The 19,026-nt window shown below is 42.2% G+C and overlaps 1 protein-coding gene across 1 annotated transcript in view; it reads left to right on the top strand.

The window, feature by feature from the left end:
* Window positions 1-8,972: 8,972 nt before the first annotated feature.
* HSD17B2 (hydroxysteroid 17-beta dehydrogenase 2) overlaps window positions 8,973-19,026 on the top strand; it is an 11,377-nt gene continuing 1,323 nt past the window's right edge. Inside the window, exons 1-4 of the mRNA XM_009277300.1 lie at window positions 8,973-9,249; window positions 13,924-14,136; window positions 14,443-14,628; window positions 17,727-17,864. Coding sequence (XP_009275575.1) covers window positions 8,973-9,249; window positions 13,924-14,136; window positions 14,443-14,628; window positions 17,727-17,864 — 814 coding nt within the window. The remainder of the gene's footprint in view (window positions 9,250-13,923; window positions 14,137-14,442; window positions 14,629-17,726; window positions 17,865-19,026) is intronic.

Here is a 19,026-nt window from a genome sequence, read left to right as displayed (position 1 = left end):
TAAAAATCCCAGAAATCCCAGGGACAAGACACAGAACCTGTATGCCATCTGACATTTTTGACAAGCTCTCCAGAATTAATCTGTCTAGGAGCTACTATGCTCAGCTTAATTATGGAAAGGCTGCATCTGTGTTCAAAGCTGTTGAGAGAGAAAGAAGAAAGTAAAAATGTCCACTAGGTTTGATTAACTGCTTTCAGCCTGATGAATAAAGACAGATGGTTACTAGTTATTTTTCCTTAATGGATTTTGGAACTCCATTTGGTGGATGAATTAAAGTTATAGGTCCCAAATCTGCCTTTGAAGCTATGCCTGCATAGCCCTTAGTGATTCTAGCAAAGTTTGCATGCATCCAAGAGAGAGGTTTGCCCTAAGGCTGTCGTATATGTTGTTAAAAAGCAGTTTTGAAATGAAAACTAAAAGTCAAGTGATAGTTCACAGTATTAATAAAACAAGTTACCAACTATGCACAGCTCAGGGAGGAATCCCCTGCAAGGGATGATTAGCGTGAAGTGCTTGTGCAGACTTATCCCCATAGAATTTGTGCCTGTTTAGGTATGACCTCCACCTGGGGCTTGACAATATTTTAATACTGACTCTAAAACTTGGAGAAGTTCATTAAAGTTGCACTTGATAGGTTTGTCACCTGGAAAGCAGGATAAATAGTTTTATGGTGTAGGTTCATTTGCATGAATCTATTAGCATGTCTCAAATCCAGGTGGAGGAGGTCTTTAAGACAGGGTCTAATTCTGCAGGTGTGCACATGTTTAAATACATGGTTATGAATATTTCTGTTCTTTACTTCTGTATGAATATCTGTGTTTATTTTTAAGAATGTACGTAGGCATCTGTGGGTTTGGGCTCTCAGGGAACATTCAGACCTAATGGGTATTGGGACCATCATTCAGCAACCTACTAAATCATCTATCTAGTTTTATGTGAGGATAGTCATAGTGATTTTAATGGGATTAGATATGCTTACATCTAAACAATTTTTGAGTCAGGGTTAAGGTTACTGCATGATATCAAATGTCTAAGATGGACAATATAATAAAGGGAAACAAAACAACAAAAAATGACACTGAGTATACAGATTTTTCCATAGTTGGTGGATTGCCTAAAGAAAAAATACCATTTAACTAAAATGCTACCTGCCATAGAACCATCAAAACCCCCCACAGATCCTGAAAGGCACCTTGAGAGGTCATCTAGTTTGTCCCCCTGCTCCACGGGACGATCATCTATCACTAAGTCACTCCTGACAGAGAGCTGGTCTCGCTGACAACATTAGAACGTGATTGCGACAGTTTACAAGCAGCATAAACATTGCTGAAAAGCGACGGGAATGCCCTTCAGATCAGCAGCATTAAAGGAGAAGTCAGTGACATTCAGTATGTAGCAAACACACATTCAGTCAAAATAATAACCTAAGTCATTGATTACACACAGAGTGAGGTCACGATTCCTCAACAGGAAAAATACATGGCTTCACCATTCGGAAGCGAGGGATTTGTCCTTCAAGTGACAGAAAACAGAATGCGCTCAGGGCAGGTGACACTTTGTCGTGGTTGATCACTTAATGCTTTTTGAATCATAGCTCATTTTTCATCTCATTTTGCTTCGGCTTTCATTTCAAAGACTAGCTGATGTAACTGTGAGGGAAATCTAAAAATAAGTGAATTCTGTTTATGAGAGGCAGAGATGTTTCTAAGAGTTTGCAGATGGAAGGGGAGGCATGTCACAGGTGTGCATAGTTAATAACCCAAGTGATGATGAGGAGATGCTACCACTCATTTTCTTTGATCCCCTTTGCAGAATCCATGCTCAGAGCTCAGAGACATGTTCTGGGGCTCCAAGTTGTATGTGATTTATTTTTAATGTTGCCACTGTCTACAATGGATGACAAGTTGTGTTGGTGATGTAGTAAATCCCCCCACTTTGAAGGGACTCTTTTCTGGGGGCAAAAGAGAGAAGTTCAGCTAGACGTGGAGTTGAGGATTTTTTTGGTCAAAATCTTGCTTTGGACAATATTGGTCCATGTCTAGATTGCACTTAAAGGTCTGATTAAAGGTATGTGTTTATGCTAGCTGCAAGATGGCACTACTTGTTTAAATATTTATAAGGGTGCTGTAGGGCCCAGATTTCAATGGGAATTAATAATCTACCATGTGTACCTGGAGTCCCTGGTGAGCTGGGATTGCTGAAGTCTGCATCTCCATCACTACTGTTACCTGTCTTAGCTACTCAGTTTGTCTACCCATGCTTTAATCAGACTTTTGATTACCATGTATGCCTAATTTTCTGTTTGCCTCCATATTCACATTGCTAGTTATGAATTTAACTATCATAAAAATTATGTGACTTTTTCATAGATAATACCTAAATATTTGAAAACATTTTGTGGTCTACTGTTAACATGTGTGGAAAAGGTCGGATTTAAAACAGATGTTTCTCCAACCTGCCATTGTTTGGAGACATACAGGAGGAAAAGTTACAGAAAAAAGACGCAGAAGTGTATTTTTTTTCTGATGTAGGTATGGTCTATATAACTTGTGGTTAGGAGAAACCATCTAGAAGTAAGGCAGGCAAAATTGCAGTTGCATTTCAGGAAGCACCTGCAAAGAAATGAGCAGACTGTGAACTAGGAAAATGTGGAAATCATTTGTGTTCTGGGCACATAGATGCTACCATTAACTTCAGAGAGGCAAAGCCGTAGGAAAGGGAAGGGAATAGAGAGATATAATAAAAATCTAGTTGGAAAACAAACTAATCTTCCAGTCCAGAGTATAGCTTACTTCTTTATTTCTCATGTACTGAGGCACCACTATGCTGTGCTCTGTCCTAGGCAGGGCTGGAATTTTACTCTGAATGTACCAAAGGAAATTTTAGGGAAGAGTCTGTTGCTATCAGAGAAGTGGACTAAGATAAACTGATATCTTTTCTTCTCTAACACTGATGGTTCTGTGAAAGCCGTTTCATGTTATTGGATGACAGAAGAAAGGCAGGCAAGTGTAATTTCTGATGAGGATAACCTAGAGATGATTCCTGGCTAACTTCCTAAAGAGTACCTAATTGCCTTTAGGTTTTCTGGTTCTGTCCTCTTTTTGGAAAATAATGACAATTGGGTTGATAAAAAAGACTTATTTTGGAAAGAGTGCAATCCACTTTTAGCTGTTCCTGAAAGCCTAGAGATCCATAGATGTCTGGAGAGTTAGAGAAGAAAACCTCCCTTGCAAATACAAAGGAGTGCTCATAATCTTAATGATTTCTCTGATTTAAGATGTTTTGTCTATTGCAGAAGATTTACAAAGGGTGATTAGAGTTCATGTAAATACCACTGCTTCAAAGCAAAGATAGAGCTGCTGCAGGCACTGGATTCACATGGGAAATGCAGGCTGCAATTATTTCTTTTGAGGACTGTATAATGCTAAGGTGTGTGTTGCATGGGTATCTGCCAAAAGGATTTACAGGTCCAGTTTGGCCATCAGTACAGAAGTTCCTCACTCTGAGGTTCTTACACTTGAGAAAGTGACAGGAAACTTAACTGAGGCAGTAATTATTATTGTTGTTATTATTAGCTTTTGTTAGAAATGAATATTCAGAAATGGTGAGCTACAGCTGTTTCTTCACTGCTGCATGATCTGCAGGAATTACTGTCTATCTCTGAATTTACAGTCTTTACAATTACTATATTTCTAAAACTAAAATCTCCAGTGACTTAGAGGTAAAATAAATTTCTTACTTTTTTTTAATGGATATGTACTTTATTTGAGAGGAATTATTTTCCCTAAGGGTCTATTAAAGAAATAGTTTGAAGACAAGGAGAGGTTACACAGCCTTATTTTCAGTTGCACATAATCTTTTTTTGCCCATATTCGGTGCATGCCTGTGAGTTCAGAGATGTTAATTCACAAAGCTACTTGGCTACATTCCTAGCTTTAGGCAGACTAATAGCTTTGTTGTCTTTACTGGGACAATTCATGTGCTTCAGGTTGAGTGCATGAAGAGATAACTGGCTGAAGGCAGAGGATTATCTCAACCTTTGTATAGGAGTTCAGTAGTATTTGTGAGAGCAAAGTCTGTTTGCCCAGATGAGTTTTGTGTATGCAAGTTCAATAGCTTCTGCATCCAGGACTTATAGCCTGACAAGTGCTTGTGTAGCCATTAAGTCCACCAAAATCCAAATGTATGAAGGTGTTAATGTACTCTCAGAAGCTGTAGTCAATCAAAGTAAATAATTTCATATTTTTTCTGCTCACATATGTATTTACTCATGAGAATAATTTTTCTGTCTTGGTTAATGTCTCATTTGGTGAAACAGATTCCAACCTTTTTTCTGCTGAAGTTATTTTCCAAGAAAAACCTTGTAGCTAAGAGCCTCCCTACAGAACTTGAAATGCAGATCCCTTACCCAGGCCACAAAAGCACACGAAGCACACGGAGCAGGGGCTCTCAGAAGTGACAGTCATTGTGTTGCACAGCTGAAAAAGCCTGAATCAGCAAACAAAATAGAGCAAAATGGAAAACTGAAGAGTTCTGTGAGAAATTGTAGACTGAACTGAAAAACAAATCTGTGACTGGCAGAGGCAGAGGAAGCTGAGATAGAGATTGGACATGTAGAAAAAATGGTTCATGCTTCTAGACAATATAATTAATGTTGCAGCTGGGACAGAAGAATATCAACAGACAGCGACTATTGGATATGGCATGTGGTACTTCTGGACAGAGGGAAAGTGCTGAAAAGAAAAACATTGACTAGTAAATTACCGGAAAGCGCAAAGCAAGCACGTGAGAAATGTGGCCAAAGAAGTGAAAAACGATGCAGGGAAAAGTAACAGAGACATGCTGAAGGCCTCATGGTTGAACTGGAAGCTTCTACTATGCTGGAAAGTCACAGAGGCTTTAAAAAAATAAACAGCAGGAAAACTTCTGAACCAGAAATGGAGCCATGAAAAGTAAAGACAGAAGAGTGCTCGTTACCAAGGTAGAGCAGAAAAAGAGCTTAGTGGTGCATTTCAAAGAAGTTCTGAACAGGCTCAGCTCCACCACATTTCAAAGGAACAGGGGAACCTGAATATTTTGCCCTCTTTTGTTAAGAACAGAAATCGAAAGCACAGGCTGCAGCCATCATGCTGAAAAATATAGAGCCAGCAAAGGATGACAGGAGAAAAGCTTGAAGAAATGGGAAGGAAGTGAATTAATATCTGGGAAGGAAAGTGATCGTGCCCCTGTACTTGGCACTGGTGAGGCCGCACCTTGAATACTGTGTTCAGTTTTGGGCCCCTCACTACAAGAAGGACATCGAGGTGCTGGAGCGTGTCCAGAGAAGGGCAACAAGGCTGGTGAGGGGTCTGGAGAACAAGTCTTATGAGGAGCGGCTGAGGGAACTGGGGTTGTTTAGCCTGGAGAAAAGGAGGCTGAGGGGAGACCTCATCTCCCTCTACAACTACCTGAAAGGAGGTTGTAGCGAGGGGGGAGTCGGTCTCTTCTCCCAAGTAACTAGCGATAGGACGAGAGGAAATGGCCTCAAGTTGCGCCAGGGGAGGTTTAGATTGGACGTGAGGAAAAATGTCTTTACTGAAAGAGTGGTTAAACATTGGCACAGGCTGCCTGGGGAAGTGGTTAAGTCACCATCCCTGGAAGTATTTAAAAGACGTGTAGATGAGATGCTTAGGGACATGGTTTAGTGGGCATGGTGGTGTTGGGTTGATGGTTGGACTCGATGATCTTAGAGGTCTTTTCCAACCTTAATGAAATAATAATGATTCTAAGAGGCGATTGTGCCTAAAGAATGAGAATGTGGCGTCAATGAGTGGATGCCTATGATAAAGATCCCACACATTGGAGAGGTGTCCTTGCTTTGTCCTGGGGAAAGTCTTCTGCAGTGATACTACACAGGGTGAAAGATGCTGCGACTGTAGAATTCGGAGAACAACAAGCTGGATTTGGACTCAAGAGATTCTGTAGAGACTGGCCGTTCATATTGCACATTACCATGGAAGGATTGTTCTCCATGAAAGGCATCTTCTTTTGCCATTGCCATTAATTGACCTTCAAAAGTTATCGCTTAGCATGAAGAGACTTACATGGTGGGGCACACTTGAGATCTGCGAAGTCCTAGTTAGAAACATCAGAAACGTGCACAGAGGCATGAAGAGACTTACATGGTGGGGCACACCTGAGATCTGCAAAGTCCTAGTCAGAAACGTGCACAGACATCAAAGTGCTCAGTGAGGGTAAGTAATCACACAACAGAACGGTTCAGTCAGGAGGCTGGTCTGAATCGTTTCTCTGCTGCTGTTTGGCATTGGCATGCGCTGACTATGGAAGCAGTGTTCAGGCTTCAGTATAGAATATGTAGATTGCCAGGGCATAAAGGGACAGGGCACTGAGTTATTGTGCGATGGCTCTGAAAACCTGAGAAGAAAGAAAAATGTCCAGGTCAAGGTTAGCTCAAAATCAATCAGCTCAAATCCATCCTCCTTGTAACACAGATGTCATGTTGATGCAACATCCTGATAATTTGGAGGAACTACATCTTTTCCAGCAAGACTATCAAGAAGGAGGTGAGATAAGGGTGTATATTCATAGCATGAGTAGGCATGGCATAAAGAAATAGGAAATAATGCAAACTCAATTGCAATCTTGTGTTAATGTACAGCTGTGAGAACTGGAGACATACTAAAGTGGTAGAGAGGAAAGTAGATGCTTTCTTAAGATGGATAGTGGGCATGAGACGATGAAACTTATCTTGTTGCAAAATTGTGCTGAAAAATCCTCAAGCAGCAATCTGTCTCTGCTGGCGTCGGAGAAAGTGCAGAGGGTTCATGAGGTGGGTACTCCAAATTAATGTTTCTCAGACAGTTTTAGATCATACCCTCCTTTCTGATAGCAACCTGTCTCATGGTGTGTATGATGTATGCACTTACATATAATTTTATTCACACACCAGGGTGAACACATGGTCAACTTCTCATTAAAAGAAGCCTTCAGTGGTTATATTTTATATTAAAAATATAAAGTCAGCATTAATTCAGACAGAGATCAGTCCCCACCAGCCCTTCCCACAGTCGTTCTGCAGCGTTGTGTGTGCAGACGGGTGTTGTGTCAGCACACAGCAGCAGGCGTGTGTACAATGCATGCATATGGCATCCCCAGCAGTCCGTATATGCCCCCACCCTCCGATTCAGTGTGTGAGGGAGAGGATGTGCACGTGCACATATGCATTTCGGTGGGGGACGTGGCAGGGGAGCATGGAGCAGAGGGGAAGACTCAAATGGAGGTTGCTCTGCAGGGACCAGGCATGGTGGCCACCACCGCTTGGCCCCTCGCCCACCTCTGTCCCCTCCCCACAGGCTGAGGGGAGTCAGGGCAGACATCAGGCTGGAGGTGGTCACTTCTGCCCCTCATCCCACTATGCACAAACTCCAGCTTGCTGTATCCTCAAGTGTGAGAGCGGATGCTTTAAATGCCAGCACATTTGTGATCATTTAAATCATGCGATAAAGACCAATTAGGGAGAGAAAGCAAAATTCTCCAAGGAAATCTTTAAGAAGATGCCTTAACAGAGGGCAAGGTATAACTGATGTTGAGACCAGTGTGCTACTAAAAGCAGAAGCAGCAAATGGCAAAGAGAAGTGAAAATAGCTTACACTTTGTGCACTAGTGGGAGGATGGATGAATGAGTGCTCACAATAGTAATGAGTGACAAGCAGACCGCGAGGGTCATGTTCCTTTAAGAAAGTGACCTCATCTCTAATGTAAACTACCTATAGAGGTATGTAAACTTTTTCACTGGCTGTAAAAAATTATATTCAACAGATTTGTCATCCCATAAAACCCCAAAGGAATAATGGAATGGAAATGTGCTTATGTCTCATGTTATGTTTGCAGCCTGCACTTCAATCTTCCGGTGTCTGTCTAAAATAAAATAGGTCAGCACTTCATTTTCTTTCGGAAAACCAGCTACATCATGTTAGCTGTTGCGTGATAACTTAGGCTTGTCTCTCAAACCAATTAGCAGGGATTTTTAAACAGGTTAAATATGCATACGTTGTATTTCAATCCTTTTAGCTGGATTTTAAAATTTTCTTATTGTTTAAATAACTTTCAGAGTACACCACAGTAGGTGTTAAATCTCTCAAATATATTAAATTGACTACGTTTTTTTCCCCCAACTTGTTGTGGGTATTGAAACAATGATTCCTGTCAAAACTAAGGCTAATGTCATCACTGGAGGTCAGCTGAAGACTCAATCTCGGGTGTGTTACATGTGTTCACTTAACGAAGTGCCCTTAATGGCAAACCAACAATCACCCCTGCCCAGCCTCCCAGACCCCCTTGAATGTCAATTAACCATAGGTATTCACTGAATGTGGAGTAGGTAAGTAGCCAAAGGTATGCACTAAAGCAGGGAAGGTCACTTTGGGCTTTTTGTTGAAAGAGGAGGGTGGCCCATGTGTGATAAAGCCCAACGCTAACCACACAGTTTGCACTACACAGAGTAAATAACCCTGTCCTGACTCATTTTTTTTCACTGCCCATCAAAAATCAGTTCTACTGAAACTACACCCTAAGTTTTTAGGCAGGAAATTCCAACTATTTCCCATAAAGGAAACTGTTCTTTTTTTGCTATCGAGGAAAATGTACTTTAAACATATAAAACATATAGCAGTTAATTTTTCCCTGAAGCCAGCGCTTGCTACATCATGTCCATATCCAGTGCTGTCAATCATTATCCAGCCAGCATATTGTTCAGAAGGTGGAGCTTTCAGGCAGAAGGAATAAAAGGTAAGAAAAGGAAAGCTTCTGCTTCTTGCTGATGCCAAGGGTAAGTGAGATTATGTCAAACCTTTAAACAGAGTCCCCTTTCTCTGCCCCACCCCCTGCTCCTATATAACATGAGCTGCATGTAGCAACACCTGCTTTTACCCAGCTGGTGGTGGGGTGTGTGTGCCTGCTTCTTGCCCCTGCTAATGGATGCTCTTGCTGGCAGCCCCCTTGGGTGGCTCTGTGTGGGCGTCACCTTGCTTTTTGGGGTGACTCTGCTCTGCATGGCCAAGAGGAGCTCAGCGGAGAAAGCAAATGTGCTGCTCTGGAGCCTCCTGCCCGCCTTGCTGGGGCTGCTGTGTGTGGCCGTGCTGGGTGCTGGCGGAGGGCTGGCGGTGTTTTGTGCCACGAGCCTCGTCTCCTCTGTGTACCTGGGTGGCAGGGTGCTGCTGCCTGTGGGTGACAAAGCCGTGCTCATCACAGGTAAGGTGCTGCAGATGTGCTCTGGGAAGCAAAAACTGGCTTTTCTCACAAATGGGCTGGAAAACTTTGTGTTCTCGGGTTAGGTATCTATGAAATGCATGCTTGTAAGGTTTCCTTTAATTTTTTTTTGCTCATTTTATTTGCTTTGCCAGAGATGTTTTTTCCAGGTAAATAAGTGTTCTGAAATTAAGTAGAAAAGCATCTTAATAGATGCTATTATTTTTTAGTGTCTCATTTAATCTTTACAAGTAGCTTTTTAGACATACTTGTGAAATTAACTGGTGCAAAAAGCATAAGAATACTTACGATGGTCTAACTTTTTAGGAGAGACGTTAATTTCTGGAAGCCCTCGGAACACTACACTCATACATTACTTTTGTTTACTTGAATTTATTGCCCTGGTTACGGATGTACGGATATCTTTTGGTGTGTGTGTTTACACAGTGTGTACTGTGTATATCATGCATATATTTCAAGGCACTGGTTTGGTGCCATCTCTTTGAAACTGCGTGAAATCATTTGGGAGTGAGTAATTTCCTTCACTAGCAGTAAAAGTTCGGAGCTAATGAATTCAGTCTCTATTAACACTCTGATCTACTCAAACCCCACTTTTAGTTTGCAGAGATGGCATTTTTGTGGTTTTATGGCTTTTCTCCTGTTTCTTCTAAAACTTTAAATGTTGTTTATTTGTGTTAATCAAACCTTTAAACCGGAGTGCCTGCTAACTGCTTCTTGCACTGTTAACTTGCTCTTTCTTGTTTTATTTTCTATTTTTCCCCTCTGGAAAGCTGAATTAAGTTGCTTTGGTTTATATAGCTATTTCTTGCAGAATTTCAATTCATTTTATAGGGACACCTGGAAATAATTTACATTTGCCTAGCAAGCATTAATATGGGGATTAAACATAAAAGTTAAAAGAGGGCAAGAAGAGCAGCAAGTTCTCCCCTTGTGGTTTATCTGCCAGCTGGGTTTCTCCCTGCAGGTGTATCAGATGAAGATGGGTATCAGGCAGGGGGGAATAGGGAGCAATCCTTTTCCACCCCTGCAGACTGGGGTTATTTAGCGTAGTTTGGTAGACCCAATAGCTAGCTTCCCTAAAAGTTAAATTACCATGAAGATCCGAAGTAGCAGGAATTGTAAAATTCGAAATTCAGGGGTTGCGCTTGGGCATCTTCTTACTTTTGTAAGACTGCAGTTCTTCAGGAAAGAGCACTCTCTCAGAGCTTACCTGCTCTACATTTGAATTAGAGCACTATAGGAGTGAAGAGCATTTAAGTATGTTCTAGCAAGTGGATGTGCTTTCTTTGTACCTATGCTGCAACTGTCCTGAAGAAATGCAAGTTTGGACACCTCTGACAGCTGACGCATCTGAGGAGGCTCTTCTTGGTCTTTATTTGAATCCAGACTGATATGCAATCAATCAAACCCTCCGTCAACCGAAATGAAAGTTTTGCTCAACACATTTCTTGGTTAAGTTGCTCTGATTGTAGTACTCTTCCCTTTACCAACTGTAGGATGTGTGTCTGCATGCATGTGCAGGTGCAAGGTGCCTTTAAATCAATTCTGGTGTCGTTTTCTCCAATTTAAACAAGACCTGAGGCAGGCACTTCATGGGAAATGGTGATTTATTTTCTTCTTTTTCTCCCCTTTCAGCCCCACGGGGTTGAGGAGTGCTGCTGTGCTCTGGGCAGCTGCCACATATCACTCGTGAGACGGCTGCCTTTGGCCAGAGGATGGAGTAATCTCTGTGCTTCTCTCCCTGGGTTTTGTCAAATATTGTTCTGGTCCTCTTTGGATGTCCCTTGTATGGGTACCACTTGTGCATTATTTGTTTAAGCCGGCAGTTCATCGGAGTACCACAATAAGGGAAAACTGTGACCAGTTGTCAAAATTCTTTTTCACATGAATAAATGCGGGCATGTGAGCAGTCTTAAAGTCATTGGTGAAACGTTTCTATTGATTCTCTTGCTGGGAGTGAGTGCTTCAGTGTCCTTAAACAGAAGCTCCTGGGCATGCGAGCACTTTAGTGTAGTTTGGTAGACCCAATAGCCAGCTTCCCTAAAAATTAAATTACCATGAAGATCCGAAGTAGCAGGAATTGTAAAATTCTTGCCTTGGTTATTCTGTGTGCAGCGTGATTAATTTCTGCAGTTAACTTGGTCTTTTCATTCTTGTTGTGTGACTTGGCGTTTCTGATGCTTAGTGTGAATTGATGATAAATTCTCAGTAATGATTCAGTTACGGTCAGTACTGACTGCCTTTCTTATAATAAATCTTCTAATCATTCACAAATCGTTATTTTTGACATAGAAACAAGGAGAGGGGGGAATTCTCTATTTCTTCCCCATAGAGGCCTAACTACTGTTTGAATTTTATGAGTTGAAGGGTAAAGTTTCTCTGGACTTCAATAACAGGTCTGAAACTCAAATCAGACTTGTTTTGATAAAAGCTGGGGACAAACCCCGTGGCAGGCACAGATAAACACTGCTTTTTATTTCCTTCTCGGGGTTGGTGCACTCATCCCTAGTTGTTGAGCACTCTGCCCCTTCCCAAGTTAAATCTGCATTGTAAAACTTAAGTAATATGTAGCTCTATGGCTGTGTACTTGCTGGGAAGAAAGAAAGGGGAAGGATTTGATCCAGAAATAGGGTTTTTCACTAAAAGAGAAAGAAGGAAAGACACCCCACCCCCAAACCCAGAAACCTGTCACGTCTTTGGGATATTTGCAGGCCTCTTCATGTCTCTTTGGGGAATTCCAAGAATGCAGGTTTGTTCTTCTCTTTCAGGTCAGGGCTGCAAGAAGCTAAGTGTGATATATGTGGTGCTCTGGTGCATCTTCAACAAACTGCAGACTTCAAAAATGTCAAAAAGCGTTTTGTTTTTTTTTTTAAAGAATTAAGTAGAGCATGAATAATTCTTTTGAACATCTTGCACTGATTGATCCAGGCATTTAGTACATATTTCTTTCAAGTCACTTGGAATTAATTTTTTTCACTTTTCAGGACTAAAGCCCCAGTTAAAAGACAGAACCCAGAAATGAAGATCTAGCATGATTAAGATGAGTCTTTTTGGCAGTCAAATTCTATCGACTATGGATTTTGAGTGCAGGAGCAGGCCTGTGAATAACTATGATAATATTGGCCTCGGTGTGCCAAAATCACAGGCTAACCCTCATAAGTTTCTGGTAGGGTTAAGTGGGGAGTATCGCTGCTCTTTCACAAATGAGGAAATAGTAAAAAAACTGGCAGGAGTCCCAGCCCTTTGTCCTGCATTCGGGTTTCCAGCCATGCAGGTAGGTTTGGAAGCTGAGCATTTGTGTGACAAATTGCTATTGCAGGAGATAGCCAAGCCCTGGGATAGCTCCACGGATCTCGGTGCACATCAGCATCCGGGAGCTTTCTTTGCCGCAGTTACAGTGGAGGGTGCAGTGCAGTATCAGGGGGCATGCTGATGTATCTCTGCTTTACAGTGTAAAAACTGCATTAATTTCTTACTCATTTTCCTCCTGATATTGTCCTTTGCAAAACTCCTGCAGCACAGTCCCTGTAAACTCCTTCCCTGTCTGTAGCAGAGCCCTGTATCACTTCACTGGGAGTCTTGGTGGGCAGATGGGTGAGACGATTCCTCTCTCGCTAAGATGATTCTCTGTAGATGGGAAGAACAGAAACTGGAACTGAAAAAGACACTGGCAGAGAAAACACTTAAAAGTATCTTAAGATAGTGGCAGCAAAATACTGTGTCAAAGGGAGAGATTTGTGAATCAACCAAATCACTTGTTAAATCATCATTCTTATCCGGTGGGAGGAACTGCACAATTGTGATAGCAGAGATCATTGTTGTGCCTTTGCTTTAATGGTGCTTTATCATCATTCTTACCTGGTGGGAGGAACTGTAAGATTGTGATCGCATTGTTGTGCGTTTGCTTTAATGGTGCTTCCTGCATTTAGTAGTTCATTGCTTTAGATGTAAAAAGTTTGGGAATAAGTCTAGAGGAGGATAGAGAGAACAAGAGAAGTTCTGATTCAAGTTTGCATGAATTAAATAGCTGGTGTTATTTGGCTTAGCCTAAAAATGCCATTCTGAGGCTTTCTTAGGATTTGAAAGCATTGAACTGCTTTGCAGGTAAAGAAACAGTTGCTTGACTTTGGCTTGGTGGCAGCCTGTGACCAAAAGGTATTTTTCAGAAGGATCCAGATATAGTAGATGTTTGAATAAAATAACTCAACTTCTTTGAATTAAGAAATAGAACCCAACAATTTCTTTGAATTCCAATGCCCTGTAATTGCTTTGAGATTTCAAATTAAAGTCCTTGTGTGGTTTTTTTGGGTTTTTTTTTTTCTTAGATACTTTTGTTATGAGGTTTCTGTCTGAATATTTGTATAAAACCAGTCTGGGGTTTTAGTTCCATAAATCTTAGTCTCTCAGTGGGAAATCATGAGCTGATGCCATCAGCTCTGAGCCAAGAGGACATGGTCTATCAATCTTTATGGAACATGCAAAGTTCCAGCTCCTCAAACCTTCACATATGACAGTAGGAAGAAAGGTTCGGGTCTATTTCAGTGACTTTATTTCATCATCTTTTTGGTTACATTTGCATGTATTTCCAATTTTATTTTTTTTTAGATGATGGTTTAGGACAGACCTACTTTTCAAGTGTCTTTTTGATGCTTTCAGGAAGCGACACTGGGATTGGACATGCGCTGGCTAAATACCTGGATAACTTAGGTTTTGTTGTGTTTGCTGGGGTTTTGAATAAGGATGGACCTGGAGCTGAGGAACTGAGACGGACCTGTTCTCGGAGACTCTCTCTCCTGCAGCTGGATATAACCAATGCCGCCCAAGTCAAAGAAGCCTATCTAAAAGTCTCAGAGAAGGTGCAAAATGCAGGTATGGCTTTTTTACCATTCTAATGGGGGTACTAATGTACCTGCTTGCAAGGTACATCTCTTACCTGTTGGCTGCATCATGGCTTATGTGTGTAGGTCATTTCCACCACTCAGTCTGTGGGCAGATTGGCTCCTGATTTCTGGGACATATGAAAAATGGTGATGACTGTTCATGGAGTGGGTACTGAGTATCTGTAGCTGCGGATCATCTCTGCCTTGATCTGGAGGCACCACCCAGCTCATCAGTTTAATCTTATGGAGTTGATTTCCTGCTGTATAGCAGCCCTGTGTTTTCTCCTCTTCCCAGGGCTGTGGGGAGTCGTGAACAATGCAGGCATCCTGGGCTTCCCTGCCGATGGTGAGCTGCTCCCCGTGAGCACATACAGGCAGTGCATGGAGGTGAATTTCTTTGGGGCTGTAGAGGTGTCCAAGACCTTCTTACCGTTACTTCGGAAATCCCAGGGGAGGCTGGTTAACATGTCCAGCATGGCAGGTGAGCTGAACTAAAGCACCAAATAAATTTCTGGTGTAACAGGAAAAACAACTATCTTCCTTGGCAAAAATGGTGAGGAAGGTGTTGGTCAGTCCTGCTTGTCAATACACCTAGGGAATTGGTATCTAGGTAATAAGTGCAGGTTTTTCTTTTGTTTGGGAGACTATTCCAAGAAACCAGCCCTTAAAGCAGAAGAGTTTAATATGGATAAAAAGACACTGTTCTATAAAAGACAGTCAAATTCAGATCAGATGCTATGAGTGATAGCTTTGTGAGCTTCCGGAAAGATAGGTGGTAAATTGTAGACGTTTCTAACACGTTCCAGCAGAAGTCTGTGACCACCTCAGTTTGCGTGTCATTGAACCACATCGTGGAGATGCCCCAAAGCTGTCTGTCTTACGCAGAGACAGGTTTTCTTTCATTTGGGCTGGTTACAGCTAAAGTTTTGGCCTTTTTTTAATACTTTGGGTTAAAATTGAAGCATAAATATATTTTGGGTATGTTCATGACATTTGCAATTTGTAACAGTCTGTAGTTAATGTTAGATATTTCAGTTGGGCAGCTCCACCTCTGAACCCTTGTAGGGCTCAAGTACTATAGTTAGAGTGAGAAAGCACAATGATAAAACACCTGCTGAAGAGAAACATTTAGTTCTTCAAGAGCAGAAGGCAGCTTTATTTTTTGCCTTATCCTATGGTTCTTTCCCCAACGCACAGTCCCAGAGCGTGGTCTGCTAATAACCTGGGACCTGGAGAGTGTGTGTGTTTTTCTTTAAAAATATTTTGTTTATCTTCTTAAAAATACTTTAGCCTAACATATCAGCAAAATGGTATTTTTTCATTGATAAAATAACTTTTTTTAAAAATAATTAGCAGCACATAGTATGCCCTCCAGTTTTGTCTTATAAATTGGATCCTGTGCTTACTATATATATGCCTTTATAACATGACCTTCTATTCCAGGGGGACAGCTGGGATGCTAAGATGTAGGAACAGAAGTGACACAGTATCTGGCAGCCAACAGCTGAGAAGCAAGAATGCTCCTTTGAGACCTGCTAGAAGCAGGATGTCATGATGCTGGAAGCTATTTTGGTTTAAGACCTCTTAGGGATTTACCATATCATCTGCTTCCCAAATTTTCCTTTGCCTTATCTTCTTGCACCCTTATTTCTGTGCAGTTGGTGTCCACTCCAATCCTGCTGTATTGCCAAGGTGGCTTGTACAAGCATTACCTTGTGTTCATGGCTTACGTTGAGGATGTGGCCTCAGCCTAGCTTTGACACTGCCGTCTTCTGTTTTTCTTTTTTTAATTCCAAGCATATTTTGTATCCGCGTGCCTGTGTTTATGGTTCATTGCTGACACTTAAAGAAATCAGGACTGAATTATCAGAAGGACCTTTCTGGTGCTGCTCTGCCCGCCAGCCCTTGCAAGCACAACGACAGAGGACAGACCTCTGCTTTCTCTGAGCACCCAAGTGAAGCTTGCGCTTTTGGTGTTTTGGGGCAGGTGTCTTAATTCTTGGCATGAATCCCCAAGCTGCCTTGGAGGGATAAATGGAGAGCTTCCCTATTCCGAGTAATTTGCCCTTACAGGACTTGATAATGACCCTGCTTAAACTATAGGTGTTCGCACAGATCTTGCAGGCGGGCTGGTTTGGGTAAATAGCTTCTTCTTAATGCAGGGTCTGAGGGTCCTTTGGTAAAACATTAGCAGAAAAGTTAGCGAGGTCTCATTGTGCCAAATCTATTCCTGTCTGTGTAGAGCTAATTTAACTGGACTTGAGGTTAGCCTGACCTCAGAGGGAAAAAGTATGTGATTCAATTGGCTCAAACCAATTGAAACTCAAACTTATTCAGATGCATACAGAAGAATAATTAACATATAATTGGCCTGACTTCTTCAAAGGAATGACTCTGTGTAAGAAGCTCCCGTGATACCTTGGTTGTTGCAGTACAAAACCCAATAAATGGCACCGGTGGCTTACCTGAAAATTCCCCTGTATCAAAGTATTTTCTTTTAAAAGATTCAAATACATTGAGATAAATGTGTAATGTTTGAAACGGAGGCCGTACCGGAGGATGTGCCCAACTGTCCATGCAGGCAGGAGGAGTGACGTGCCTCAAGGAGAAGGGGTTGCCCATTCTGTTCCCTCCTCCCTGCTGTGCCAACGCAGCCTGTGGTGGTTGTGATGACCCCTAAATCTAGCAGTGATACTCTGTGCGGTGATAACACCAACCTTGTGGCGAAAGTGGTGGGGGCTGAAGAAGGGGAAGATGCTCAAATCAAAGTGTCTTCGGATTTTTCTAAAGCTGCAGAAGCGACAGTCTGCCAGTTTCTGGAACAGAGGAAATCTCTGTATTTGGAAGATACTCTTTTCTGGAAGCTTTTGTTTTGTAAACATATGGATTTATTTTAAATTAACCTAGAAAACAGCCAGTATTTTATCTTCTCCATCTGAACAAATGCTGCTGGGATTGGAGAAGATGGGATATAACTATAAGCAGGGGATCTGCTTCCATGATGGGTCTCAGAGAGTCCTGTCACCCAGGGGATGTGATTCCGGCTTTGGTTTGTCCACAGAGGTTTTCCCCACTCTTGCACTGTTGTCTCTGGTCTTTCTGAAACTAGCTGGAAAGAACTGGAAGATAAGTTGGCTTTATAAAGCTAGAATTGAGATTACTTACCCTGTTGTAATTGTGGTTTATAGTAGGAGCTTGAAATTAGTGTTACAGTGACAAGAACAGCGGCATTAAACTATTGCTTCACTATTTATATGAACTAAAACATTATCTGTGTTTCTGAAACCAACAGTTGTAACTTTCAGCAGTTTTTACCCTTGAATGCAGTACAGTTTTTTTTTCTGCCATAGAAGGTGTCTTATCAGGTGTTACTGAGCATAACTGCTATAAGCGACTGCTTATTTACAACTTTCACTTTTTTTTAACCTCCAGAAAGAAATTATTCCCTCGCTGACTTGTCTTTAACCTCAGTGAGAGCCGCATAATTTTGGTTGTGCTATAATCTTCCTTCTAAATCACAAAAATAAAGGCTGGAAAGAGCTGCCGTCGAGCTTTATCATGTTTATATTGCTCCTGCAGGAGGCATTCCACTACCGAGGTACGCTGCATACGGTGCATCAAAAGCAGCTCTGTCCATGTTTTCCGGAGTAATGAGACAAGAGCTTTCCAAATGGGGAATTAAAGTTGCTACAATTCATCCGTCAGGCTTCCGAACAGGTTGGTATTTGACATTTTGGGTAGTTCTTTCTGCCTCGCCTCTTTCCCTGTAGTCCAGCATCCTCAAACAGAGCCCTGAATGATTCTCAGCAGTCATACTTTTTTCCCATTCTTCATGTTGGTTATGGAAATTAAGATCTGCATTTTTTGTGAGAGCTGTTCCCTCCAGTTCTGCACACTGCCTTTCTCCTGGGCAGAAGGGAGAGCTCTCTTTGCTTTGAGACAGGGCAGTGTTCAGGCAATTGGTGCTTTCCCTCTGCTCTAGCTTTGAGGTTGAAAAAAACCTAGCATCACTGTGTGGTTGGTCTGAGTGTTACGGCTTGCTTATCCTGCATGAGAGCTTCGAGACTCACTGCCAGTCGAACCTTTCTCAATATCAGAGCTCTCTTTATTGAGCTGCTCAGTCTTGCATCGAAGTATCTGCAGCAATACCTGTCATCCTGCTTACTTGCTGTCAATATTACTCTATGTGGTCCTGAGCTTTCCTCTCCACTCCTTCCCTCTGCTGTGCTTCTGCTGCTTTCTGTTCCAAATCGTCCCTCCACTGCTCTGAGCATGTTCTGCAGAGCCCGTCTGTGTTACAGACTCATCTCCTGCTGTACCCTGTGCCCACGTGGGAGTAGGGTGGGTGTCACGCAGGTCCCTGCTCTGTGGACATGCCTGGCAGCTACCTGAGGACAACATCAAGTCCTGCTGCTGCCTACTCAGGGAGTCCTGGTGACTTCATGGAGACAATTTTTTATGTTGATGAAAGCAAAATGGTCTTTTTCATAAAACCCCATGCCCTTGAGTGCCTCCCCTCCTGGGGAGGGGCCCTGCGGGGCACTGGGCTCTGACAGCGCCCATGTGGTCAGTGGTACCTGCCAGGGGTTTTACCTTCAGGGCCCTGCTTAGCTGTTGTCAGAGTTCTGGATGAAAACTTCATGCATCAGAACAAGTCCCGGTATTTGAGATTGTCATGGTTTAACCTCAGTCAGCAACTGAGCACCACGCAGCCGCTCGCTCACTCCCCCTGGCCCCCGGTGGGATCGGGGAGAGAATTGGAAGAGTCGAAGTGAGAAAAACTCGTGGGTTGAGATAAAAACAGTTTAATAATTGAAATAAAATAACAATAATAATAACACACAAAGCAAGTGATGCACAATGCAATTGCTCACCACCC

This window comes from Aptenodytes forsteri, unplaced genomic scaffold (genome assembly GCF_000699145.1).
Source record: "Aptenodytes forsteri isolate BGI_AS27 unplaced genomic scaffold, ASM69914v1 Scaffold50, whole genome shotgun sequence".
NCBI classification, from domain to species: domain Eukaryota; kingdom Metazoa; phylum Chordata; class Aves; order Sphenisciformes; family Spheniscidae; genus Aptenodytes; species Aptenodytes forsteri.
Note: the sequence above shows the minus strand (reverse complement) of the source record. Positions and strands in the feature narration are given on the sequence as shown.